General features: G+C 43.2%; 2 protein-coding genes across 6 annotated transcripts in view; both read left to right on the top strand.

The window, feature by feature from the left end:
* The window catches only part of LOC310843240 (cilia- and flagella-associated protein 337-like), a 1,288,916-nt gene that overhangs the window by 192,020 nt on the left and 1,069,953 nt on the right, over positions 1 to 26,943 (top strand). The gene's annotated exons all lie outside the window — the stretch shown is intronic.
* FRY (FRY microtubule binding protein) overlaps positions 8,038 to 26,943 on the top strand; it is a 193,758-nt gene continuing 174,852 nt past the window's right edge. For 3 of the 5 annotated variants that reach the window (XM_083735729.1, XM_083735730.1, XM_083735724.1), the window contains exon 1: positions 8,038 to 8,437. In XM_083735729.1, the coding sequence (XP_083591855.1) occupies positions 8,053 to 8,437 (385 nt within the window). In that variant the 5' untranslated portion in view covers positions 8,038 to 8,052. The remainder of the gene's footprint in view (positions 8,438 to 26,943) is intronic. The other 2 variants (XM_083735728.1, XM_083735727.1) reach the window with 1 other exon arrangement.

Genomic DNA, 26,943 nt, shown 5'->3' with positions numbered 1-26,943 from the left:
CAGCATAGAGAATTCTGTATCTTACAGACAAATGAATGGAACATAATGCTACCAATGACTACTAGCCATGATGACAGGGCCGGCCCAAGACATTTTGGCACCTGAGGCAAGCTACAAATGGCATCCTCCCTGCCAAGGAAGAAGGTGTGAATGAAGAGCTACACTGGGGAATCAAATCAACCTTACCAATGGCTGAATTGGGAATCAAAGTCTGTGGGAAGGGGCCTGTTCTGAATCACAGAGTGGGTGCAAAGGCTTTGGGCGTAGCCCCCCCCCAAAAAAAAACCCCCTGTAGCCTCGAGAGACATCTTTGGAAGAAGTAAATGCTAAGGAGTAAACCCTACACAAAAGCAAAAAAAAAAAAAAAAAGCAGAGACATCACCTTGCCAACAAAGGTCCGTATAGTTAAAGTCATGGTTTTCTTAGTAGTGATGTATGGAAGTGAGAGCTGGACCATAAAGAAGGCTGATCGCCGAAGAATTGATGCTTTTGAATTATGGTCTGGAGGAGACTCTTGAGAGTCCCATGGACTGCAAGAAGATCAAACCTATCCATTCTGAAGGAAATCGGCCCTGAGTGCTCGCTAGAAGGACAGATCCTGTAGCTGAGGCTCCAATACTTTGGCCACCTCATGAGAAGAGAAGACTCCCTGGAAAAGACCCTGATGTTGGGAAAGATGGAGGGCACAAGGAGAAGGGGACGACAGAGGACGAGATGGTTGGACAGTGTTCTCAAAGCTACAAACATGAGTTTGACCAAACTGCGGGAAGACAGTGGAAGACAGGAGTGCCTAGCGTGCTCTGGTCCATGGGGTCACGAAGAGTCGGACACGACTAAATGACTAAACAACAGCAACAAACACTACACAAATTCTGGCATCTCCTGCAGCCAAGGTGGTACCAAATGTCTTGCTCTGCTTTCCTTTGGGCCACATCAGCAAGTCCAGGTGTGTGTGTGTGTGTGTGTGTGTGTGTGTGTGTGTGTGTGTGTTGTCATCTGGGCATCCCAGGACCTCCATACACACTGCCCAGGCTTGCGTTTCAGAGAGGTCACTTAGGCGCTGCTAATGCAGTAAGAAACCTGGGAGGCAGCACTTACAAGTTACTGGTCTCTGCAGCCACAGCAGGCGCTGTGATTCTCCAGCAGTTTGACTTTGCCCCCATTGCCTTTTGAGACAGATGGGTGTCAGCAGCCTCCAGTACTAAATACAGTATGCCTCTGAATATCCCACTCTTCTTGGGTGGGAAGAGTTGTGGGCGTGTCCTGCTTTCAGGCTTCCCACAGGCATCTGATTGGCTACTGTGAGAACAGAATGCTGAACCAGATGTTCCTTTAGTCTGATCAGAAAGGACTCTTATGTTCACAACCAACTTCATTGTTTCAGCAATAGGATATACTGGAATCCTCCCCCCCCCCCTTGGATGCAAACGTCTTTGTTTCTTTCTTTCATGATTTGAAAAACATTGTTGTATTTTTGCTTTCTTATTAAAGTTCTGTAGATCTGGGAATGAGGAATCAGTTTACCTTGAGGCTCTGCTTTTAAAATATAACACACATCTCTGCCACTTTGTATATCTTGCAAATGAAAAACACAGGGTTATGTTTCAAATGCTCTTTCAGTTTTTCACCCTAGGTGTTCTGTGTACTGATATTTATACTGCCAATCAACAGTGCCTTGAATCCTATCTCCGGGCATTCACAATTGATCTTTTAAAGAAAAAGCTAAAATGATTACCACGCAGACATTGCTGGAAGTTGGTTTTTAAAAAGACAGAAAGGCTTTAAAATGTGGAGTTATAAACCAACTAGAAGAAGAAGAACAAGAGTTTGGATTTGATATCCTGCTTTATCACTATCCTAAGGAGTCTCAAAGTGGCTAACCAGGAACTGCTGGGCTAAATCAGTTTGTTTGTTTTTAATTGTGAAATCATGGATTGTGAATTTGATCTAACTCATTTAGATCTAACACATTTATGATTATGATAATCTCTTTTGAAATTGTGACTAATCTAAAATTGTCATCAGTATTGACATATCCTTATTCCTTTTCCCTGTAATGATAAGCCAACAGCTGCTGCTATTACCATTTCAGTTTCAAGTTACAGTTACAATGCTATGCTCATGCTGAAGACAATGGAATGTTTCCATTATTCATTCCACTGCTCCAAAGTTCAAAGGTTCTAACAAAGAGACTTACAAGTGCCTTTTGCTTATAAATGTCTCAAGTGGGAGGTGCTTCAGAGAGCAGGCTGGGCTGGAAAACGGGGAGGGCAACACTTTTACCCTGAAAAATATTGCAGTCCTTGCTCATGTGGCTAAAATTTTAGTGCATTGGTAGGAAACCTGTGGCCTCCTGGGTGTTGATGGATTATAATTCCCATCATCCCTGACTACTGGCTATGTTGAAGTTTGAGCCCACAAACATCTGGAGGAGCACAAGGTTCCCCAATCCTGTTTTAGCAGAATAACCATGAGGTTCACAGAGGAAAGACATATAACTGGTTATGCCAAATTGTACTGTCTTTGATATTTCATGGGAAGCTGCTTACTGAAAGAGGATGTATATTTACAGAATCTATGTTGATTCTTTTCAGCAAGGCTTGTAGTTCTCTATGCTTGATGATTTTCTCTATCAATTCACCCTAAATAGACATTAGACTGAACTTCATTGATCTCCCTGGACCCTCTTCTAAAAACTGGTATTACATAAACTGTTTTTCCAGTCCCCTGATATGGATACCAATCTTGGGCATAAGAAACATAATTTGTGTTAGAAATTTTTCATTAGAATTATTTAGGATTTCTTGGGTGAGCCTGCTATTAATTTTAAACTTACCAGTAAAATCTAGACTATCACCTCTTGCCTCAGTTCTTCCTGAAAAATTCAGTTCAGGTCATCTAGCTATCCGTTCTGCAAACACAGTGAAGACAGATGCGAAGAATTAATTCAGCTGTCCTTATCCTCCTTTAGCAAGTCTTTTACTCCCTTGTCATCCAACTGTATAAACACTTTCCTAGATGGTTCCCTAACTTCTGATAAAGGGAGGCAGATAGATCTTACCACTGTACTTCTATGGTAACTTTAGGTGGACCCCCCCCCTTGCCTTTCTAATGTTTATCATTTGTTGTTACAGATAATCAAGAACCTTAAGTAACTACTCATTTGAAGAATAACATATATATGCACTAGGCTATGATCAAAACTAGATTGAGACTGTTGCTCTAGTGCTGGACAGCTCCTTTTGTTGGCATTTGTTTGGCATTGGCCTCCTTTCCTGCTCCTTAGATGTCAGGCATTTTTAAAAAATATCCTTTAAACAAGTTGCTTGATGGGAGAAAGGGCAGAAACCTATTTACCACTTATTTAACAAGAGGCCTTTAAAAAACAAAAGACAAACCACCTAATCCAATCTCCAAATAGAAAGCCAGTGGTTGACACACACATCCTCAACTGCTTGTGAAATGAATAAAACTGTTCCTCCACAGCAATCTGGAATCCCTTTAAAAGTCTAATTTGATGTGTGAACCTTTCAGCAGCATGGGTCAACATGAAATTCCCTTAGAGTTTCCCAATGCTGGCCTGTGACTATCCATGCAGACATTGTTATGATGCATAATAGGACCCCTGATAAATGTCTATTTTTCAGTCCTTTAAAAGTCAACAACAGAATGTGTGATGTGGGGTTACATTTTTCCTTTAGATATGATCATTGTACATTTTTCCTTTAGATATGATCATTGTAACTTTAGAAGTGAGAAAGAATTCGGCATGCTCATCAAAGATGTATACGCAACCCCATATTGATACAACCTCTCCAGAAGTTGGGAGAGGCCTCAATCACCATATGAAACAAAAGCACGTCAAAGTGCAAGTAGATAAATAGGTACCGCTCCTGCGGGAAGGTAAATGGTGTTTCCGTGCGCTGCTCTGGTTCGCCAGAAGCGGCTTAGTCATGCTGGCCACATGACCCAGAAGCTGTATGGCGGCTCCCTCGGCCAATAAAGCAAGATGAGTGCCGCAACCCCAGAGTCGGCCACGACTGGACCTAATGGTCAGGGGTACCTTTACCTTTACCTTATGGGACCACTTATATCATGGCAACCAACTTGGATGGGAAAGGTGTTTCCAGCAATCCTGTTCTCTGCCTTTGGAATTCTTATAAGAAGCTGCTGCAGGAGAGGGACTGTGAACATCTTTGGAGAGGTGTTTATAGGATCAAGGTGAAACTGTCAAACTCCCTTGTTATTTTTGCTATTACCAGGAGGTGTGATGCTAATGTAATCTTGTTCTATTTATAGTACCAAAATGTGTTTTTTGGGGGTATGATGTCATAGTTGCAGTTATGTTATGAAATGGTTCTTGCAATGGTTGATTTTGAGGGGCATTCCTGTTTTCTTTGTTGTAAGCCGCTCTGAGCTTGATTCTTTTTTGTGGAAAGGCAGCACATGGATAAAATTATTAATGACTCATAGTTCTAATATGTTTCCCTACTATATGCTGATCTATAGCATAATGATTTTGAAATTAATATAATTTTCCATTGTTGCATGCCTATTTGCTTCCCTAAATCTTTCCCCCATATGGATTTTGCACTGAACAGAATATTATTGGCTTTTTAAAAAAACAAAACCTTTGGATTCTCTTTCCGATTCCATTAACAACCATTCAACAGGCACTCTTCACCACTGAAATAAAAACACTCCTGCACCATTCCAAGTGCACAAACACACACACACACACACACACACACACACACACACACAAACACACCAGAGGAAAAGCACTTTATCAATTGGGGCATGTCATCTAGTCTTCTTTAGGCTAAAGGTCACAGCCTGAAAGAGTTTTTCAAAATCGTGAGTATCATGTGAAACCCCAATGCACATTTGATTATTGATTGATTATTTAATTTCTATACCACTTGGTAGGGCAGGTCTAAGTCCTGCTGGATAGCTGGAGTATGCCAGGGTTTGCTTCCTCTGTTGTGTGGGTCCAAGCTGTTGCCTGGCACAACCACATATGGGGCAAAGCTTTGGGAAACAAAGTGTAAAGGATGACAGCAAGGCAGAGCATCTTAGTAATGTGTCCAATATCCCTTTTTACTTTTATTCATGCCTGCACCTGTTATAGGGGAATCACTGGTATTTCTTTCTATTGTTGTTCTGAATGGTGAGGAATCTGTCTGAATTCAAAGGAACAAATCCATTCTTTCTACTGAAGTTAGTTGTTTCCCTTTCTTCCTTATGCTTGTTGTTTCTGTCCATTTTCCTTCAATTCCCATGTTTTATACCATTGCTTTGAATGTGCTAAGCATGGCACAGTGGAACTGAATGAAACATTGATCCTTGAGCCATGTATTAGCTGCTTCCATTGTGCTACTACTAACAGACGCAGAATGGAATGATGGGGAAACAATGAAGGAACTGGAGAATAAAAAATGTCGTTTGTGCGGGTTCACTAAGCAATAGATCACAGAGAAATTAACAAGTGGGTTCATGTCAGGGCTTCTGGCCCCACGACTAAAAGCTACTTCCATAATGATACAAAATGTTAAGAAATGTGCTTTAGGAAGGAGCATTTCTCAGTGGCAATGGTTATTTTATTACTCACAAGAGCGCAACAGAAATACAGGACATTTGCCAGACATCAGATTCTGCTACACCTGCTGCGATGTGAGCTGCTCTTTGTGCTGAAGCCAATTAATGGGCTTGGATGACATGAGGGGCAGGGGTGTTTTCACAACCCACCTTTTAAAATGCCCTTGTAATATAGAACATTTCAATTCAGATCATTGTCTACCTGAGATAGGAAGTGTAAAGTGGCCAGTTTTAAACTGAAAATGCAATGGAAGCCAATGGAAGTTTCACATTCAAGTTATAGATATGGGAAGTGGGGGAGAAATGTATCTTCTGCTGTTAAGAACACGTTTAACAGTTCTGCACCTACACATTAACAGTTCTGCACTCACGACACACATTTTTGCACAATGAATATTACCATAAGGCTTATATGAGCATATTAGGATGGCAGATTAAAGCAGGAATAGGCAACCTCTTTTGGGTCTGAGCGCTGCATTAACCTTAGCTAACCCCCTGGGAGCCACAGGTCAGATGCATAGCTGTCAACTTTTCCCTTTTTTAAAGGGAAATTCCCTTATTCCGAATAGGATTCCTTGCAAGAAAAGGGAAAAGTTGACAGCTATGGTCAGATGTGGACACAGCGGGAGGATGGAACGAGTCACAATATGTACGCCTACATAAAGCACACACTACAAACACACAATGCATGCTCATATGTGTGTGTGCATGTGTATACACACATGCATACTCACTTTCCCTCTACCCATAGCAATTAGACTTCCAAAAGGAATGCTAGCTTTTTTCAACCCAAGTTTCCAGAGGGATTTAACCTTCCCCTCCTCAGGTAAATGCACCAGGAAGATCATCCCTCCCTCTGCAATAATAATAGAAACAAGAACAACAACAACAGAAAAACTATTTCTCTTGAAATAGAACTTTCAAGCCTAATTGCAGCACAGGTGGGTACATTTTCTGTGTTGGGAGGATGCAGTGTACAGTGAGGTCTATATTTACACAATAAAGGAAAGGACTGTTTCTTTTTCTTGTTTGGATTGGTAAATGAGTAGCAGGCTAGTTCTTCGTGACATGTACTTGACTGTGAAAACAAAACCATCTGTACTCAGTAGCAGAGATAATCTTGTACATATGGGCCAACCAAAACACCAGTTTCTGAAGACCTGTAGTAGCAAACTCTCCAAAATCTCATAACATTCTGGAAATACAGTCCTGTTGTTGTTTTTCCTTGACTCATATGTGCAGCTGCCTTCATTAAACTGTGTGCTTACCTAGAAATGTGTTGGTCTTTGAAGCACAAAACCTCTCTTAACTTTTTACCTTCTTCTCTTTCTCTAAAATATCGACACTATACATACAACTGCATTCATTCATTATGTTGAGCACTGGGGCATGACCAACAGTGGCTTGTTCAAAAGATACATTTACTTTAGTTTCCCTCTGGTTTCTCATCTTTTATCCTTCATATGTTAGATTAATACAGATTTAAAACTTGGAGGAACCAGAAGGGTTATAATGTATGCAAAATAGCATCTTATTGGACTATCCTAGGTTGGTCTACAGATTTTTTAGTTTCACACAACGCAGTGGAAAGGCAGAATGAAAAGGTGGAATGATCCTAAGTGTGTGTGTGTGTCATATAGTGTTGTATATGTTCCTCTCATATATGGATATATATATAGAGAGAGAGTACATGCAAGTCTGGTTGTACCGCTAGGAAGGGTGAGGCAGCTCACCTCAGGCAGCCAGTTTGAGGCCTAGTAATTATAAGTTACCTTACTATACTTTACTGGCAATGAAAGCCAAGTGGGTTTTCTGACATTTCTTGAACCATTTCTGATTACCAGCACTTGGAATCTTTGCAGTGCTATTAGAATATACATAGTTTATAAGGGGCTGTTTTCAAAGTTATGTTTCAAGTGACTGAAAACACTCTTTCTTTACTTAGAAAAGATTATAGATAAATCTGTAAGCCGTGTGCATAATAAAATTATCGATAAAACGGATAAAAATCAGCAAAACTGAACTACCTCAGTGTGGGGCTTGCAGAACAGTTTGGACATACTGTACTTGTTTGCCTCATGCTAAAGTTTACAGTCCTGGGGTCAACAAAAAATGCTCTGAAACAAACGCAAAAACAGGGGCGTACTAAAATTCACCCCAGAAATACAGGTGGTCAGTGTGACACTAGGCAGAATGCGCAGCAGCTGCCCTCTTTGTCAGATTCAGACAAATCACTAATTTTCAGATACCTCGCTGGGTTGTTGCAAATATAAAATGGGGTTATGATGTGTGCTTGTGTGAGCGAGATTATAGAGAAGGGTGGAATTGCAAATAATAAATTGCAATGAAGTCTCCCCCGCACCCAATGCAAATGCCGATTGTAAGCTGCTCGGGGCAGGAGGCGCCTTCTGATTACCCTTATAAAAATTGATGACGCAAGAGTAACGACCGGGAATGGTGGAGCCAGCCTCCTCCTTTGTTCTTTCCCTTTCAACTTCGGAGCGCGCGCGCGGCTCGCAGGCTCCCCATCGAATCTGCGCGCAAAGAGCGAGCGAAAGCAGCAGGCCGCGCCGCGCGGCTCCTGCCCTCCTTTCCCCGCCGCTGCCTCTCGCAGCCCCTCTTCATGAAAGGGCAGCAGGTGAGAGGCGAGGCGGCGCCAGGCGGTGTGGGGGGCGGGCCCTGCCCGCGCAGCGTCGGGAGAGTGAGGGGCGGGCTCCTCTTGACAGAAGGGAGGGAAGCAGAAGAAGAAGAAGAAGAAAAAGAAGAGCCACCGGCTGCTGCCGCCGCCTCCTCCTCCTCCACCGCCACCTCCGGCAGCCCCGGCGGAAGCGAGGATACGGTGAGTCCAGGGGAGGAATGGGCTCCGCACGAGGAGGCTCGAGCCCACCGCTTCCCTCTCTCTCTTTTTAATGGGGAGCCGCGCCTCGGAAGGGGTGAGGGTCCCCCAGCCCCTCCCCAGAGGTTGGTCTCCGTTTGCATTTGGAGCCCTGGAGAAAGTTTCTCGAGTAGGGAAGGGAGTTAGGAGTTATCCTCATTGCACCCCATCATCTTCCCTCCTCTAAATTCAGGCGGGGTTTCCAGGTGTGGAGGTTTTTTTGGGTTTTTTTTAACATCCCCTTCTTCCCTCAGCATCCCCCCTCGAGGTCCTTCCAAGGATCACCCACTCTCTGCTCCCTTCCTGTTTCGCCACGATGACTTCCCCCATAGGAGCCAACTCCTAGGGGCGGAGGGGGTCTTCGCCCCCCCCCCCGTAAAATATTTGAGCCCCCCCCCAAAGTTGATGGACACTGCCATTCAAATAGTGTGTGTGCACTGTGTCATGTGATCGATTATGCAGGGCGGGGCTTACCTGGTCCCCCACCCCAATATTTTATTAAAGTTGGCACTCCTGACTTCCCCTTTCCAGTACCCTAGAGAGCTGCTAAATCTCCCACTCCACTAAGACCTCTTCACTGACTGAAGGACTTGCCTCCCTCTTGTCCTCTCCTCACTGTCTCCTCTCTCCTTTCTCTGCCCCTTGGATTGTACCCATCCTTCTGTGAGAGCAGGATTTGCCACAAGAACAGCAAAAGCTGTTTCTCCTCATCCAGTGGGAGGCGTAGCGCCCCTTCCTCTTCCTTTTTTCTCCCCTTTGAAGGAAACTGGGGGTGCCTTAAGAGCTGCTCCTCTCTTCAGGAATTCGTTTATTTGTCCGTCTCAGTATCTAAATGATGACCAGTTGGATGGTAATAGATTTGTGGGTTGCTGCCCTCTCTGGCCTAAGAAATATCCTGCCTGCCATATGCTCCGTGTGCCAGATAACTTATTTTTGGACACATTTTATAGTTGTGTGCCTTTATAAATAGTTTAATCCATATTTAAGTACAGAAAGGGAAGTGACTTCATCAGCTATTTCTAATGATATTTTAATGCCCATTACTAAATAGGGTCATTTTGATGCTTTCTGTCTAGACTGATGTAGGCTGTGGTCCTAAAGTATATTTGCTTGGAAGTTACACTGAAGTCACTGTAAGTTTTGAAATGTATTTATAGCACAAAAATTGCACAGGGACAATTACTTTGACACTGGAATATTTTGGATCAGGGTGGTACCTATAGACATGTACAATTTTTTTCCAAATTATTATGTTATTTGAGTTTTTGGCAATATATTTGTAGCACATCAGATGTGTTGTTTTTAAAGGAGTTAAAGATCCGATAGTGGTCTTAATTAAAACCAGTAATTTGGAAAAGGGGATGCTACTTAAAATCAATGGATGTCACCATTTCAGAATATTTGATCCAAGTAAGACCTTGATCTGTGGATCAGTAAGTACACTGAAAGCCCTCTTGAAGACTAAGGAGGGACATTTGAAGTGTGTAACATTTGCATGACAGGATCAACCTATCTTAATATTGTATATTCGGGATGCAGATATACATACTCCTAGGCTAAAATATATATTTACAGTTCCAGTGCAATTAGGACTGGAGGGATTTTATCAGTATAACACTATATTGCAATATTTTTGAACAGTGTAAAGAGCAATACTATTAAATTACATTTTGCATCATGAAAACAAGTGCCTTCTTTGCTTTTGCTAAATTTCAATGTTTGTTATTACACCTGACTTTCAATACCCATGCCACAAATCAGTATTTCATTTGCCTTTAGATTTTTTTTAACACATAACATGGGTATCTATGAAGTTAGCAATATTACATTTCAAAAGGAAAAAAAAGGGATCTCTCTGACTATTGATGCCAACCACACTGTTAGCACAGAAGGATTTTCATTGCATTGTGGGTATACCTACAGTACATTTATTTAGGAAACAGGATGTGATTTGAGAGCCACAACGTGTGGGAGCTTCCATTTGCAGATTAAGAGTTCCCATCCCGGCATAGTTTTGGCATTACCTCCCCACTCAGCCCACTGCATGTGGTTAGTGTCTTTATAGCAACTTTGTAAGGTGGGTCATACTGTGAACAGAGTTGATGGGGATGAATGACCTGATACAAGGGAGAAAAGTGGCTTTTCTAAGATGACCATATAAATTCAGAGCACAGGTGAGGTTCAAATGGAAGACTTCCTTGTTTTGTAGCTCAGTGTTTTGACCACTGTACAAGCTTCTACCTACAATGATGGAGAAACAGCCTGCCAATACTCTGCACAAACAGTCTTTGCATGGTGTTTCTCCATCATCATAGGTAGAAGGCACTTATGTCTAACAATGCAATGTACAAAATCACAGCTGATTTGGCCAAACTTTACTAGTGTTGTATTATGAAATATGATAATACTGTAAAGTAGAAGTCACATACAAGTTGGCTGGATGAAGTGGAAGTCACAAGAAATGTCCCTGGCTGCATTCTCATATAGTGCTACACACACCTTGCATAGCTAGGAGGTTTATTTTGGCAGCTTTCACTGCATCTCTGTTTGTTGCACTGTTTCTACCTGGTGCTTTTTTTATCACCAGGGTTTTTTTATTTAAAGAAACTCCAGTTAGTTTTAAAAAGCCAGCTTCCAGGAGTTCCAGGCACTTACTCAGGGTTTGTGCTTCCTTTTGGAAATGAGGCGCAGTGGAGACTGGGATGTCTTTAGGACATATGGTTTATTTGCACATATACAGTATTACAACCTGAGTCTGTGATGGAGGGAATCAGTGTCAACACCCCAAAAGGGTCTCATTTCTTCTGTAGCTGCAGCCTTGGTGCTTTATTTCTAGGTCACATTACTGCTCCAAAACTCTACTTCAAACTCTGGCTTTGCCTGTTGAGGGAGGGGCCCCCACCAATTTATCATCTTGCACCAAGCCCTTGACCCTTTCTCCTCTTAATGACTCAGGCAATCACCTCAACACAGGAAGTTAGTCTGTCTTACATTTTGACACATGCTGGGTGGTATGTACTGAAGTTCTGACCCTGGGCCAGCAGGGGGATACTGTAGATAGTTATGCAAATGAAGGATCAAAAGTGACGTTCAGTGATTGGCTAGTTTTAGAAAATGGCAACAGTTAGTTCTGTTCCAGCTTACAAATAAAGAGCTGCTTTGGAAGAATCGCTGTGTCGTCTGATATGTTCGCCCACAACTTAACACTGGGTCTAGAGATTACAGGTGTCTAGCACCCACAAACTCCTAACAATACGGTTTGAAGTTGGCTTGGTTTCGTGTGACATGTAAATCCACTGTATATCCTCCGGTTTCAATATTCCTGAGAGTCACATCTTTTAGAGGTAAGACACAGACTGAGCAAGTGCAAGTGGCAAAGATAAACTTCTTCTTTTTTACCTACGGTTTCCACTCATAAATGAAAATGAGCTAATTCACAGAGTGTTTGGAACATAGGATGCTTCCATGTATTGAGTCAGACCATTGGTCACATCTTTCTCTATACTGTTGTTGTAGATAATATTCAGCATTAAGAAAAATATGTAAAATTGGAGTCAGTCAAAACCATCTTTTCAGTCACATAGTGTACTGCTTTGTGAAAATATACTGTGTGTCTTTAAAATATATTAATGGCTTGCAGGCCAGGCAGTCTTTTGCGCGCAGATGGTGTCTCTGTACGAAATAATTCATAAACAATCCATACTGGGATTGTGATGAACTGATACAGTGAACAGTAGTAGGCACATTAAAAAAATTATATCAGACACACAATCTTTTTCACTTGCTATCCAATGCCACCTACAGATTAATCTTCAAATCACGTATAAGGCGACTATTTTTCTCCAGTTGAAGGGTTCATATTTATATAGATTAAACAGGAAATGAAATTGATACATGGAAAGATAAATAATAGAACTTGACAATAGTCCTAAATCCCTTAGAAAAGTAATACAAATTAGAAAATAAATATTGAGGGCTAGTGACATTCAGACTCCTCTTCTTAAATATACAGTGGTACCTTGGGTTACATATGCTTCAGGTTACACACTCCGCTAACCAAGAAATATTACCTCGGGTTAAGAACTTTGCTTCAGGATGAGAACAGAAATCGTGCTCCGGCGGCGTGGCGGCAGCAGGAGGCCCCATTAGCTAAAGTGGTGCTTCAGGTTAAGAACAGAACTCCAGAATGAATTAAGTACTTAACCCGAGGTACCACTGTATATTTTTGGGGCATTTTGACATGCTACTTCCCCCACCCCATCAAGGATTGGCATCCATGGGATCAGTTTCCATTTCACATGTAAAATAATCTTGCAGCAATTCTGGGTGTGTGTCGATCTAGCTGCCCATCTCTAGATTGTTGCCACTGTAATTATGTTAGACAGACATGAACAACAACTCTGGACTAGCGCATGGTTACTGAGCGAGATGACACAAAACTTATACTAGAATGATATCATTTATGGCATTTCTGTCAGCTTGAAAATCTGTATGTCATGTCACCGTCTCCTAAACACAATCTGCCGCCAAGGTTTGTCCTGTGATGACTTCTTCTTCTTCTTTTTCATCTTCTTCCGACTCATGGTTTCTTTGGGAGAGCTAAACCATATGCACAGGTCCAGATGACATGCGATTTTACCTAGAGCTTGTGCACTTGTGCGCTTCTGCAAAGCCATGACTTTGTACAACATGTAGGTGGCGCCATAAAGGGGTGTGTGCAGTGCATCTCAGCATGAACTGCACATATGCATATTCTCCTTCCCCATGTGTCCTATGTCATGGGAATCTATGATGTGACTGCATTCAGAATACTGCATCCAGTTCTGGACTGCTCACCTCAAAACGGCCATTGTAGTGTTTATCCCTACATAGTTCCATTCTTATTTCAGACATCGTGATATACTGATATATCACAATGTTTAGCTGTTGATATGTCGCCATATTGAGATATCTCCCAGCCCTAATTGTAGGGTTTGGAAAGGTTAAAAACAAAAAAATGGCAACCAAAATGTTCAAGGGGATGAAGTGACTCCCCTGTGAAGAAACATTGCAGTTTAGGACTTTAGGGAAAAGACAAGGAAGAAGTGGTGACACGGTAGAAGTTTATAAAATTCTGCATGACATAACACCAGAATCCATGGACAGCCAGTGAAGCTGAGTGTTGGAAGATTAAGGACAGTAAAGTAAAGTGTTTCTTCAGGCAGCACATAGTTAAACTATGGAACTCACTTCCACAGTAGGCATTGTTGGCCACCAACCTGGGTAGTTTTAGAAGAGGACTGGACATTTTTTTTGGAGGAAATGGCCCTTTTCAGGCCACCACACTTAAAACATAGTTAAGGAAGTGTCTGTGTTTGCACATAACACCAAGGCATAGTTAAAACGAGTAAAATAGACTTAATATTTCAGAGCTGAACTGGTTTCAGATTAGGCCCTGTGAGCACTGATCATAATAAAAGAAATGGTTTGAGCCAATATTTGAACGCCTTAAAATATCCCGGACAATACATCTGCAGTAGATTCTTTTTGGTCTGGAGATAGCTTTGCACCATGTTCTCATCTTTCTTATTTATTAAAAATAGAACCTACTCTGTCTTTCAGGTTTTGGGAGTCTTTTGCTGATAAATGCACCATGTTTGCGGCAGTTTCTGTCATACTGGAAGACAAGTCTGTTTCTGATCCCCTCCCCCTGCCCAATATAATTTAGGTAGTTATGATTCTGTAATCTTTAATTCTTGTTTATTGTCTTGGGTATTGGAGTAATATATTCCTAGCATGCCAAGGTATGTTTATTTTGATGTGCCTGAAGTTGTTTTTCAAAATTTTGTTTTCTCTCATTTTTTGGTATTGCCAACAACTCCTGCTTGCCTAAGTGTGAAGAAAGACAGACCTCACTCTAGTTAACTGAAATCTAGTTGGTTAAAGGGCTTATCCCCATGCACATTTAAACAACAGTATGCCTGTATTCTTGAGAGGACCTAACCAAATTAAGCTGCATTCAAATACTGGCATTTGCCTAGTGATTATGTGGTGATATGGCACCACATCAAGTAATGCAACAGTTGAAGCTAATGTTAGTTTGCATAGTTCACTTACTTAAGATAAGGAAGTGAAATGTGATGTTGTCATGGTGACCTGCCTATAAGGGAGCACAAGAAGAACTAAGCTTCTGAATAATTGATAGGTTCGTAAGATTAGGAATGATTTACATGCTGGTCTCTTTTGATGTTCATGCATACTTCAGACATAATCAGGCAAGTAAGCAAGCAAGCAAGCAAGCAATTCTTGCGACTAGCTCACCAAAGCTACCATGGCTGATCAGTGTACAGTATACTGCATTCTTAGACGTACGTATAGATTACAAAGCAACACAGTTGCCCCAACCCAACTCTGTGTATGTAGCAGCCAGGGGATTGGATTAGGTTTTTGGGTAGCAAGGAAGGGGGCAGCCTAAATGCCTCTACCACGGAAAGCTTGGAGGAAGCTAGGCAAGAACTTTTTCATCTTTCTTAACAAGAAACTCCACCCGGATACAGCTAAGTACAGGACTACATAGTGACTGAACTATGTCATTACGCTATCTTCTCAGCAGCCTTCTGTTCTTGCCATGTCCTGAGCAGCTGATCGGAGTATCTAATCAAGTGGGGATGCACATTTTTTTTGGTGAATCAGATAATTTTGCACAAATAGCAGTTTATGGGCTCAATTGCCCATGCAGCTATGGCTGCCCATTACCCTTACATCGATTAGAGTGATCATGTTAAAAGCCATAGATTTGCACATACTTATTTTATACATAACTTCACTGTAATCCCATATGGTTGTGCTTCTTGTTCTGGAGTAAATTTTCTGGTGTAAAGGTATTTCTAAAAGGGTTCAAAATTGTATTCCTTCTAAATGGCTTCCTCACTGGTCTGGTATCAGGTGGGTCACTCAGGACCCAGAGCTAGTAATTTATTTAATGGTTGCAGCTTGACGGGTTGTTTCATAGGGCCGTGTGATGGGTTAAGGGGCTGCTTGTGCGTAAATGGTTGAGTTCTCAACTCATGCAATCAGTTTCTAAACTCTCCCAGTCCGCGGAGCCATGGGTGCATGGCTACCTCAATCGCTGGCAGAATCCGTCAGTGGGTGCTTCCGGAATTTACGCTAACAGAAGAGTTCCTTAACGGAAACCCTCCTTCTGGATTCTCTGCGTGACAGTTTCCTGCGCGGAGTAGGCGTCCCCAGCGGAGGTCCTGAAACCTCTCCGCTGTTCTCACTGGAAGTATCTTGGAGCCATCCCTCCGACTGAGTTTCTGCGGGAACTCTCTCTCTCCCCCTGCTGGTTCCTTCCTCAGCATCCGAGGGTCTCCTAGCCTCCTTGAGCCCTTCCACCACCTGACTCTCCGATGGCAGTTCCCTGACAGGCTGGAAAGATTTCTTGTGTGTTCCTTTGGATAGGTAGTATTCAAAGGCATTGCTTATTGCCATTTTGGAGAAGCTAACCCATCATTTAAAGGCTTTCAGAGGCCAGGCAGACCCAGAGGATTTTGCTGCAATTTGGTGGAAGTTTATTTCACACATGAACAAACGACTGTTTTCAGGGCCTGCTCAGGACATTTTGCCACTTGAGGCAAAAACCCCAGCACAGCCTTGCTGCGCTCACTGCCATCTCCTGCTCCTCACCACCAGGCACTTGCCACTTGCTGCCACTAGGTACCTAATGCCTGCAGCTCACCACATGTTTCCGGGTGCTTATAGTCTCCTTATGCTCCACGACTGCGGTGGTTGTGCCACCGTCCACCTGCTGGCACCAGTGTATCAGGGCTTCTTCTTGCGATGGTGGAGAAGGAGGCGTACCCATTGTTAGAAACTGAGATATGAAAGCTGGGAGGTAAATGGCACCTTAAACCTAGGTTATGGGCACAACAATGAAATGTCTAGGCACACTTTTTTATAACAAGAATACAAAGCTGAAGATGAATGAACTTCAGATAAAATGGTCTAGTCCTTATCTGAAGACTGCAAAAAAACCCAAAGCCAAGTTGGAAGTGGGGAGGCAGAAAAAAGGTCCTCCTTTCCTTCCAATCTGCAGTTTTAATCTGAAATCTTAGGCGCAGTACTGTGCCCAGAGCTCAGAAACGGCTCGCGCTAATGAAATTCCTTGTCGCAAAACGCGCCTGGAACAATGGGAGTTTCGAACGCTGGGCACAACAGTGGGCATGACTGCAGTGGCAGAGGAGCAGGCGGAGGCAGCGAGCACCTGGCACTGGCAAGCATACAGCAGCGAGTGTGTCAGGGAATGGCTAAACACTGGAGAGTGGTGGCTGGATACTGAGGAGGGAGTAGGCACCGGAATAAGGTGGGTTGGAGACTGACTTGGAAGAAGGGATCATTGAACTGGGGGGACCTGTAAGAGCCAGGAGTTGAGACTCAGAGGCAAGAGAAGCTGCAGAGAGTGAAGAAACAGGTGCAGGAGTAGAGAGAGATCTGTCAGGCTGGTGTAGAGTCAAGGGCTTCTACACCTCCTCTTCCTGCCCTCTCCTGCACCACTGTCTCCCAGGACCAGGAGAGGAATGAAGAGGGGTGAGCAGAAGCTGCAGCAACAGGATAGGGAAGATATACCGTATTTTTCCCTCTATAACACGCAGATTTTTTCTCCTAAAAAGGAAGGGGAAATGTCTGTGCGTGTTATAGAGCGAATGTGTGGTCCCTGGAGCCGAAAAATCATGCAAAAATCAAATCGCGCGCTTCACGGAGAAGGGAAAACTGAAAAGAGGAAGCGGCTGCTTTCCTGCATTCTGCCTCAGGGTCTTACTGCCCACCCTCCTCTGTTTCCTTGCTGTGTTTGCTGAAACGGAACAAAGAGCAGGGAAAGCCCCTCCCCCTCCAGGCAAGCTCCGGTGCTGCTGGGGGAGAGGGAGAGAGAGGGGGGAAGGGAGAGAGAGGGGGAGGGGGAGGGAGAGAGGGGGGGGAGGGAGGGAGGGAGAGAGAGAGAGAGAGATAGATGGCTGGCTGGCTTGGGTGGGGGGAAACTTTTGCCTTTCTTTCCTCCAACCCGTTAAATCCCTCTCCTGCATTCTTAGCCAGCTGCTTCTCTGCACACCCCTCTAATGTCCCTTCTTTGTTTTTCCTTCGCTCCCCACTTAAAATGTGGTTACAAAGCATAGATCCACATGGATCCTCAGGATCTTTGCATTGGGTCACCCCAAATTCACCATCAGATCACATAGCATGTCCATGGCTACAGCCTGCCCCCCCCAAATCACGCACCCACTGTTGCCTGGGGCTGCAATGGTGCAAAACCGTGGTTACAAAGCATGGATCCACAGGAATTCTCAGGATTTTGGCATTGGGTCACCCCAAATTCACCATCAGATCACATAGCATGTCCATGGCTACAGCCTGCACCAAAAAAATCACGCACCCACTGTTGCCTGGGGCTGCAATGGTGCAAAAATGTGGTTACAAAGCATGGATCCACAGGGATTCTCAGGATCTTTGCATTGGGTCACCCCAAATTCACCATCAGATCACATAGCATGTCCATGGCTACAGCCTGCACCAAAAAAATCACGCACCCACTGTTGCCTGGGGCTGCAATGGTGCAAAACCGTGGTTACAAAGCATGGATCCACAGGAATTCTCAGGATTTTGGCATTGGGTCACCCCAAATTCACCATCAGATCACATGTCTGTGGCCACAGCATGAAGCCCAAAAATGATACATCCACTGTTTCATTCAGAATGTTTTTTCCCTTGTTTTCCTCCTCTAAAAACGATGTGCGTGTTATGGTCAGGTGCGTGTTATAGAGCGAAAAATACGGTATATGCTGAGGTCGGGGGCGGGTCCTCTTTGTTGCTGCAACTGCCTCATTGGGTGCATGCCTAGGGGAACCTGAAAGGTGTAGGACTGGTGGACAGCCAGGAATTTTGTTGGGGGGGAGGGTTTTCGTTGGGGGGCTCAGAACCAACGTGTTTGGTCAGTTAAGTATTTCCATTATTTTACTTGATCCGGGCAGGGGACAGCTGCCCTCCCTGGCTATGCCCATAGAGGACATGCCTTTTCCTGTTGTCAAAGGGTATCTTTGACAATAAAGAGTTACCTCACTCTGGACAGTCCTTGCCTGACAGCCCTGTGACAGAGGACTCAATGGTGGCGAGCACCCAGGAGGCGCCCAGTGGTGGTGCTTAGGGGGTGTACAATGGCAGCAACACCACCCTTGGGAGCCTTGCTGCCCTGAGACAACCCCCTCACCGCATCTCATGGGCCGGCCCTGACTGTTTTGGATTTCCATTACATCTAAGTATGAGTTTATTTGGTAGAATTTGTAACCGTCTGCTCATTGTCCCTTTGATCATTGTTAGTGCAGTGGATTCTGTCAGTATTTTTAGATGTATTGGAAGGAATTTGTTATGAGGTTGTTGTTTTTGGTCACTCTCTTGAATGTATGTTTGCCATCTTTCTGAATTCTATGATTTTATTGTCTTTTAAAATAAAACAATAATAAAAGGGGGGGAAAGTGACAACTAGATTTCTTTGAAAAGCCATGTTAGGTTTCATTAAAATCTGTTTAAACACGCATTCAGCTTGAATAGTTACTATTGAAACAATGTGGGCAGGGGTGATTGTCTAATGGGTTTTGTATTTGAATATGAATAATGTCACAGGACCAATATAGTACTCTCTCTGCTTTTCATATTCTCAAGAGATCACTATTTTTAGCAGATTTTCTGTGGAAAAAATAATGATCTTTATTTTTGAAAGCCTGACTTGTTTTATGTTGCTCTCTGTTATTTTAGAACATACCTTGCTAAAAAAAGGCTTGAAACAAAATGTACCCAAAAGAAATAATGTACTTTATAAGCTCACACAAAAGCCGTTTGTAGGCACTGCAACTGCAAAAGGGTGTGATGATATTTACCAGGTTTGGACCACCTTGATATCTATGGAAGAAAGTGCTGTAAAGCTACTGGGAATGCCAAGCATAATATTTTGGTGAATTAGTATTCCAGATTTTTTTTAAAAAAGGTTCATATATTCAAAAGGCACCAGTGAAATGATATAAACAATAGAAAATACATAAATGACTTCATAACCTGGAGACTGCCGAGTGCCATTCACTCAGAACTAGGAACATGGTGAAGCATTCCATTCATTGCAGGCTGAACTGCAATGTGAAGCAAGTCAGCCCACATCACACTATGGTTAATGTTAGTATTTCCATAGGCCTTGTCCACAGTCAAGCATTAATTAGCTGTTAATCCACTTTCCGCACGATTCACATTGGACCAGAGTAGTTCACACCTGTGCATATTTGAATCTGAATATGAGGAACAACTTTGGTCTTTACTGTTTATACCAGCACATGTTCCCTTTTGTGTTTGTCACTGCCAATTAAATACCAACTGAGTGTGTGGACAGATACCTTGTTTTTAACCACCCAAGAAGTGTGCAAAAGCACACAGTCAGGCATCACTAAGTTCTGAGCATACACATTTGCAATTTTCTGGTTTTGTGCAAATCTGAGGGATCAAACTATATAGGCCCCATCTGCACTATACATTTAAAGCAGTATTACACTACTTTAAAGAGACATGGCTACCTGTAAAGAATACTGGGAACTGTAGTATGTGAAAGGTGCTGAGAAATGTCAGTAGATTCCCTATTCCCCTCACAGAGCTACAATTCCATCCCTCTTCCTGGAAACTCTGGAATTGTAGCTCTCTGATGGGGAATAAGGGTCTCCTAACAACTCTCAGTGCTCATAACCAAACCACAGTTCCCAGGATTCTTTGGAGGAAGCTGTGACTGTTTAAACAGGTATGATATTGCTTTAAATGCACAGAGCAAATACAGAGTGGTACCTTGGTTTCCAGACGTTTTGGAAATTGAACGGTCTTCTGGAATGGATTACCTACGTTCGAAAACCAAGGTACCACTGTATATGTATACATGTTCCTCTGTTCAAGAGCTCACCAGAAATAGCTATGAGCATGGGCAGAAAAGAATGGAAAGCAATAGTAAATTCTCAGCACACACACTTTTCAGATTGCTGAGCAGTATGTGGTGTAGAAATTTCTAATATGTTTTACTTGTGTGGCTCTCTAGATTTGTGCAAATCTGAGGGATCAAAAGAATGTGTGTATGCTGGAAATAGTTACAAGCACAGCCGGAAAAGAAATGAAAGCATTAAGGAAAGAGTGGGAGTGGACAGGGGAATAGCAATAAGGTGACTATTGATCCACCCACTGAAAAAACACTGAAACAAATTGACTGCAAGTCCGAGTGAAGCGGTTTGGAACAAAATTTTTCTCCAATTAATTCGATTCTAACCATGTCAGGAAAACCTGAATCTACATAGAGAAAGCATCAATATTGGTGACGTTTGAGCATAATGCCATGTGGATGACACAAAATGGGAATGCAGACAACTTACACAGTTCTCTGGGGTGGACAAGCCCTTAAACAGAGCTCTAGAATTAATATGTATACACTAGTTTATGTACATAAAGCATGAACATTTGTGTTTTAAAAATAACCCATCTGGCTGGGAGAATGTGAGAAACACACACACACACACACACAAAATCTATGCCCCCCCCACCTCAGCTTCTGCTTCTTATATTCATTTCGTAGTGGCAAAACATTGCGGCTTCTCTGGTTTATTCTCCATCCTTTCTGTTACTAAGCAGTTGAGTGGTGCTGCTTGAGTTGTTAGGTTCACAGGCTGCCACAGCTGCGACCAATACATTAACCAGCTAAATAGTGCAGGAAATTATTTCTAGCACAACTGACGAGGAGAGTATTTATGTGGATGCAGGAGATGCATGATCAGGATCTCCTTTGTTGTTTACTTCAAAGCAGTTGTGTGGGGATTCTAACGTCACTGGAAAAAGCAATGATACAGAGGCAAGTGTATGAGGTTTTCACCCCATTCCATTTTCCAGGTTAATACCTCTTTCTCTCTGAAGCTGCTTTGCACTCCACAGAGGACCTTCCCTTCCCCCGCCTCCATTGAGCCAGTTGGGAAATGCCATAGGGTGAAAAGGTTTAACCTCATCCCACCAGTGCCACTTCCCTAATCAAGTTAGCAACCTCCCACAGACGGTTGTAACTAAAGAAAAAGAATGCCGAGAACTTCGGCCACACTTCGTATCTAGTTTTGTCCCTGAGGCTGCTGTCTAGTATGTACAGTAGATCTTTCCGAGTATCTATTGCAGAATATGCATTTACTATTCTGTTTAGATGTGCGTGTTTTCCTCATAAGAGAATGTGCCCTGCTAATTCACTGTGTTTTAAAAATTTGCTTATTTTTATGGATATTATGGATTTTTTATGGCATATTATGGATTATTTTTTTAAAAAAAAAACTTGACTGGATGGACTTGGATTATAGTGTAAAGGTAAAGGTACCTCTGATCTTTAGGTCCAGTCCTGGACAACTCTGGGGTTGTGGCTCTCATCTCGTTTTACTGGCCGAGGGAGCCGACGTTTGTCCACAGGCAGTTTTTCCAGGTCATGTGGCCACCATGACTAAGCTGCTTCTGGTGAAACCAAAGCAGCTCATGGAAACGCTGTTTACCTTCCCGCCGGAGCGGTACTATTTATCTACTTGCACTTTGACGTGCTTTCGAACTGCTAGGTGGGCAGGAGCTGGAACTGAACAATGGGAGTTCACCCTGTCGCGGGGATTTGAACTGCCAACCTTCTGATCGGCAAGCCCTAGGCTCTGTGGTTTTAGACCACAGTGCCACCTGCGTCCCTAAGGATCATAGTGTGGGGTTGCCCTATTTCAAAAAGCAAAAACCCAGACAGAAAGATTGTTCAGCTTTTTTGGGCAAAGTTGTTTGAGCTTTTTCTTGGCAAAATCTTGGGCGAGGGGAATGAAGTTTTTGAGCTATTTTTAAGGGAAATCACCAAAAATGACACAACGACATGTGTTGCCAGAATTCCTGGACGTTTCAGCAATTTCCGCCCAGTCACTGTTTCCGATGGCTGATTGCCAGCTATGTCCGGGAAATTCTGCATGTATGGCAACCTTAAGCTGGTGCCTATTAGGACCAGTAGGGCTGAATACAGGGTGACCAACAGCAGGTGTAGCCCAAGCCAATGACAGTTCCGCCTCCATCCTCCTCCCTGCAGAATTCTACAAGGGCAGCACTAAGACTAAAGTCAGGGTGGGAAGTGATGTGACAGCTAGCGATGCTCCTGAACTGCCTATAAGAAGGTCAGTGGATGAGGGCTGACTGTAGGCAGACTGATGTTGGTGGGGTGGTACCTCATTTGCCCTAACAGAGCTGCCTCCACTGGTCTTGAACCAGGAAAACCCAAGTTCAAATTCCCACTCAGCTATTGAAGCTCATTGAATGGCCTTGGCAAGTCACTAGCTCTCAACTCTACTTGGTTGGGTTGTCATGAAGAGAAAATTCAGAAAAGTGGTCCACAAGGGACCACAAGAGTCATCTAGTCCAAATCCTTCAGTACAGGAATCTTTCACCCATGACCCAAAGATTAAGAGTCTCATGCTTTACCGACTGAGCTATCCCAGGTGTAGGATAGTTCATTTTTAGGATAAAATGGTACTGCAGCATGTACACCATCCTGAGGTCCCTGGAAGAAGGGTGAGATGGTATCGCGGGCTGTGTGTTAGCTTGTGAATGCTGCTCAATGTCCTCTGGGAACAGAAATTACTTCAACATGGAATGATTAACATGGATAAAAATCGGAGGCCCCTGGTGGTCATCTGAGGGGTTCATGATTTATTATTGCGCATTCTTCAAGAGAATGTTCTGACATATTAAAACTGAATAGGCTCCAGCAGTCTCTGTGTGATTGCGCCAGATGGTAGTTTGAGGCTGAATCCGATGAATGTAGTCTGGCTTTTGGAAGGTGGTACGAGCTGTATTTAGCAATGGGCAATGGGAGAAGGTAGCAGGAGTCTTGTGAAAACAGCCATCTGGTGCATTGTCTTGATGCTGAGAGAGAATAAAGGGAGACAGTGAAGTGGAAGTGAGTGAAAATGCTGAGTTCTAACTGATAGAGGAGGCAAAATACGATGTTAAGTGTGCATACTTACCTGGGAGTAGGCCCCATTGATCTTGCAGGGGCTTCATTCTGAATAGGCATTGTAAACTGGATTGTATATTTCTTTTAGATACTGCAAGATACTACTACAAGAGCTATTTGGCAAACATGTAGCTTCTAGTCCATTGTTCCATTCACATACCAGTTTCTGTTGCGTTTCTGAATTAAGCTGCAAAAAGAGCCCAGGCTAATGTCGAGAGCACTTGATAAATGTGAAAAATAAAACTATGAGCACAGTATCTCATTCAGACGAAAGACACCGAAGGGCAAGGTTCTGGATACACTGGTGTCTTTCACTCTTAGACATTCAATCATTGTGTATGGTGGAACTGTCTCTCTGCTATAAGGTCAACATTCATATCTCCTGAAAGTTTGAAAGAAAATACTAGATAACTGGCAATAGTGAGGTTTAACTACGAGTAATGTATGGTTATAGTGGCATGAATCTACAGTAGACGTTGCGACAGCAAGAATCCCTTCGGAACCAAAACAGACACTTGGGTGCAAAGTATTAATAAAACTGTGGTTAGGTATTCACTGTTTCTTTGCAAAGGATGAGAGCCAGAACAGGTGGAAAACTTTTGTCCCAGCAGAGAAGCGGTTGGGGCAGCAGAAATCTCTTCTGAACGGCAGTAAGACCTTTGCAGTTTAGTTAAGTATCTGTAAAATAGTAATGCTTGAGTGCCCACAGTATCTTTCCAAGAGAGGAGAATATGGAGAAAACCAGAACGTGGCCACGTCCCCGTGACCTCTCATTGGCCACACCCCTGTGATCTTTTAGTGGCACCAGCCATCATTGGCACCAAGCAGCATTAGAGCACCCTAAGATCATTTATTTCAATAGGCACTAAACTCTGCCTAAATTTTTAGCTTTATGCAAACCAGTCAAAACTCTACTGCAAAGGGCCAGAAGATGGTGCCAGAGTAATGCTATCAAACTTAACATAGCCAAGCTATTGAAAATCACATTTTTATTTAATTGTTTTAATTGTGAATACTGCATTGGGAGTAACCCTGATCACCCATGCCATTTTCTTTCTTGATAAAATCTACCCTTTCCTTTACAGATGTTTTAAAGGGAAGGGACTTGTTTTACTTAAGTTAATTTTTGGTGTGTGAGAGAGAGACAGGCAGACAGAGACTTGCTAGATAAAGGGAATAACTACAACATTAGAATCTCAGATGCATTAAATTAAATGCAAAAGAGAATGTATCCATAATACTTTTTAACTTGACCTTCAATATATCTACCATAGCTTTTACTTTGTGATGGAGTAAATGGGCAGTTTCTGGTCATTAGTTACCACTTTTCTGTGCAGTAAATTCCATACATAGTTTGCATTGTGGCAGGAAGGCTTCTTTTATCTGTCCTGAATCAATTTAAGTGCTAGTATTATTAATAATTTTATTATTTATACCCCACCCATCTGGCTGGGTTTCCTCAGCCGCTCTTCTAATAAAAATTCACTTTACACCTGCTGACATGCGGGTGGCTCTGTGGGTAAAACCTCAGTGCCTAGGACTTGCCGATTGCAAGGTCAGCGGTTCAAATCCCCGTGAACTCCCGTCATTCGGTCCCAGCTCCTGCCCACCTAACAGTTCGAAAGCACCCATAAGAGCAAGTAGATAAATAGGTACCGCTTTCTAGCGGGAAGGTAAACGGTGTTTCCGTGTGCTGCGCTGGTGCTGGCTCACCAGAGCAGCTTCGTCACGCTGGCCACGTGACCCGGAAGTGTCTCCGGACAGCGCTGGCCCCTGGCCTCTTAAGTGAGATGGGCGCACAACCCTAGAGTCGGACACGACTGGCCCGTACGGGCAGGGGTACCTTTACCTTTACATGTCATTATAGGAGGTGCCTCTGAGAATAAGCAGCATGATCGACATACACATTGAGATTAGTTGGAAATAAATAAGGGCATTAAATACAAATTCTGTGCAGTCTTCAGCCCCAGGACCTGGCTAGGGCCTTTTTTGTTTTCCTTTTCGTTTCTCCAAAATCATCCATAATTTTTGTACTGCTGCTTTTAGCCTGTTTGGTTTATCTTTAATCAAATGCTCCTAGGCCACCAGGAGCATTTTGAATAAAATGGTCAGGTAATACATTTTTAAGATAGGTGTATAAAATGATAACATGTACGTTAAGCACTCAGAAACACAGGAGGCTGCCTTATGCCACGTCAGACCCTCGGTCCATCTAGCTTAGTGTTGTTGACACTGCCAGAGGCTCTCCAGGTTTTCAGAAGTTTTCCCTAGTCCCACCTGGAGCTGTGGGGGATTAAATCTGAGACCTTTTGCATACGAAGCAGATGCTCTACTATAAGACTCTGCTGGTACCACTTGGCTCCCTGAGGCCTCCCCAGGCTCTTGTCTTTTGTTGTCCCTTAGTTTATTGCAGTGCTTTTCCCCCAAGAAAAGTAGGTGCTGGAACTCAACATGAAGCTGTTACAGAAAGTTGCTGGGTGACTTGGGACAGCTCTGAACAAACAGGTGCCCGTTTGACAACAGTCACATTCACCATCCATGGAGGTGCTAAGAACTGCGGCAAGCTGTCTCCCTAGCTGGTTTGGAGGTTCCACCTGGTTCTGGTGCAGGTCAAAGAAATGCGCCCTTGCTGCCCTCATTCTCTTAGATTCAAGAGGATGGCTAGGGCATTTGCGCAAACTCATGTGCTTGCAATGGTAGAGCTTAAAGCCCTCCGCTGCTGCTACACTGGAGGCAGATTGAAGAAGAGGAAATACGAATTGTTCCTGCCCTGTAGCTTGACCAATTGCAGCTAGGAGCAGCCAGGAGTCATAGATCTGAAAAAAGTGTAGAATCACATATGCTGGCCAGCTTCCATATTGACTTGAAAATGTTTGTTTTGGGTTTCTTGGAAGTATGTAAAGTCAAGTAGTGGGTAGAGGAATGCTGGACTCCTGTGTGCTTCAGCTGGGGGGGGGGGGAGCACTAGTTTCTTGTAGCATAATAAAGACAAGTGGGAAGCCATCTTTATAAAGTGTTATATGTGTGTAAATGGGGAGGAGTTGCCACAATGCCCTTTTCTTTTTCTAGCATTCTTACACTAATTGTGGCATGTAGGCTTTGCACTAGGTGTTAAGATTTTCACCCCGCCCTTAAGGTGTGATGGGGTCTAGGAAAGGAGGTAGAAAGGAAGGAGCTAAAAGGAATTGTTGGACAGCTGGCTACTCGTTCTCATGCCATCTATTTGTGTTCTGGGAGGAACGGATACTTTTTGACCCTTGGGATATAATTTTGATATCTGATCAAACTGAACACAGGCAGTCAAGTACCTTATCTATTATTTACATCAAATGGAAGAGAGTGACGTTTGCTATTGCTAATGGCAATGGACCCTGTGAAATGCCTCCGTGCGGTCTAATAAAAAAATAGTGCTGCAGTGCCA

This window comes from Podarcis gaigeae (genome assembly GCF_964106915.1).
Source record: "Podarcis gaigeae genome assembly, chromosome: 4".
NCBI classification, from domain to species: Eukaryota; Metazoa; Chordata; class Lepidosauria; order Squamata; family Lacertidae; genus Podarcis; species Podarcis gaigeae.
The sequence above is the reverse complement of the archived record's forward strand: the minus strand, read 5'-3'. Positions and strand labels throughout refer to the sequence as shown.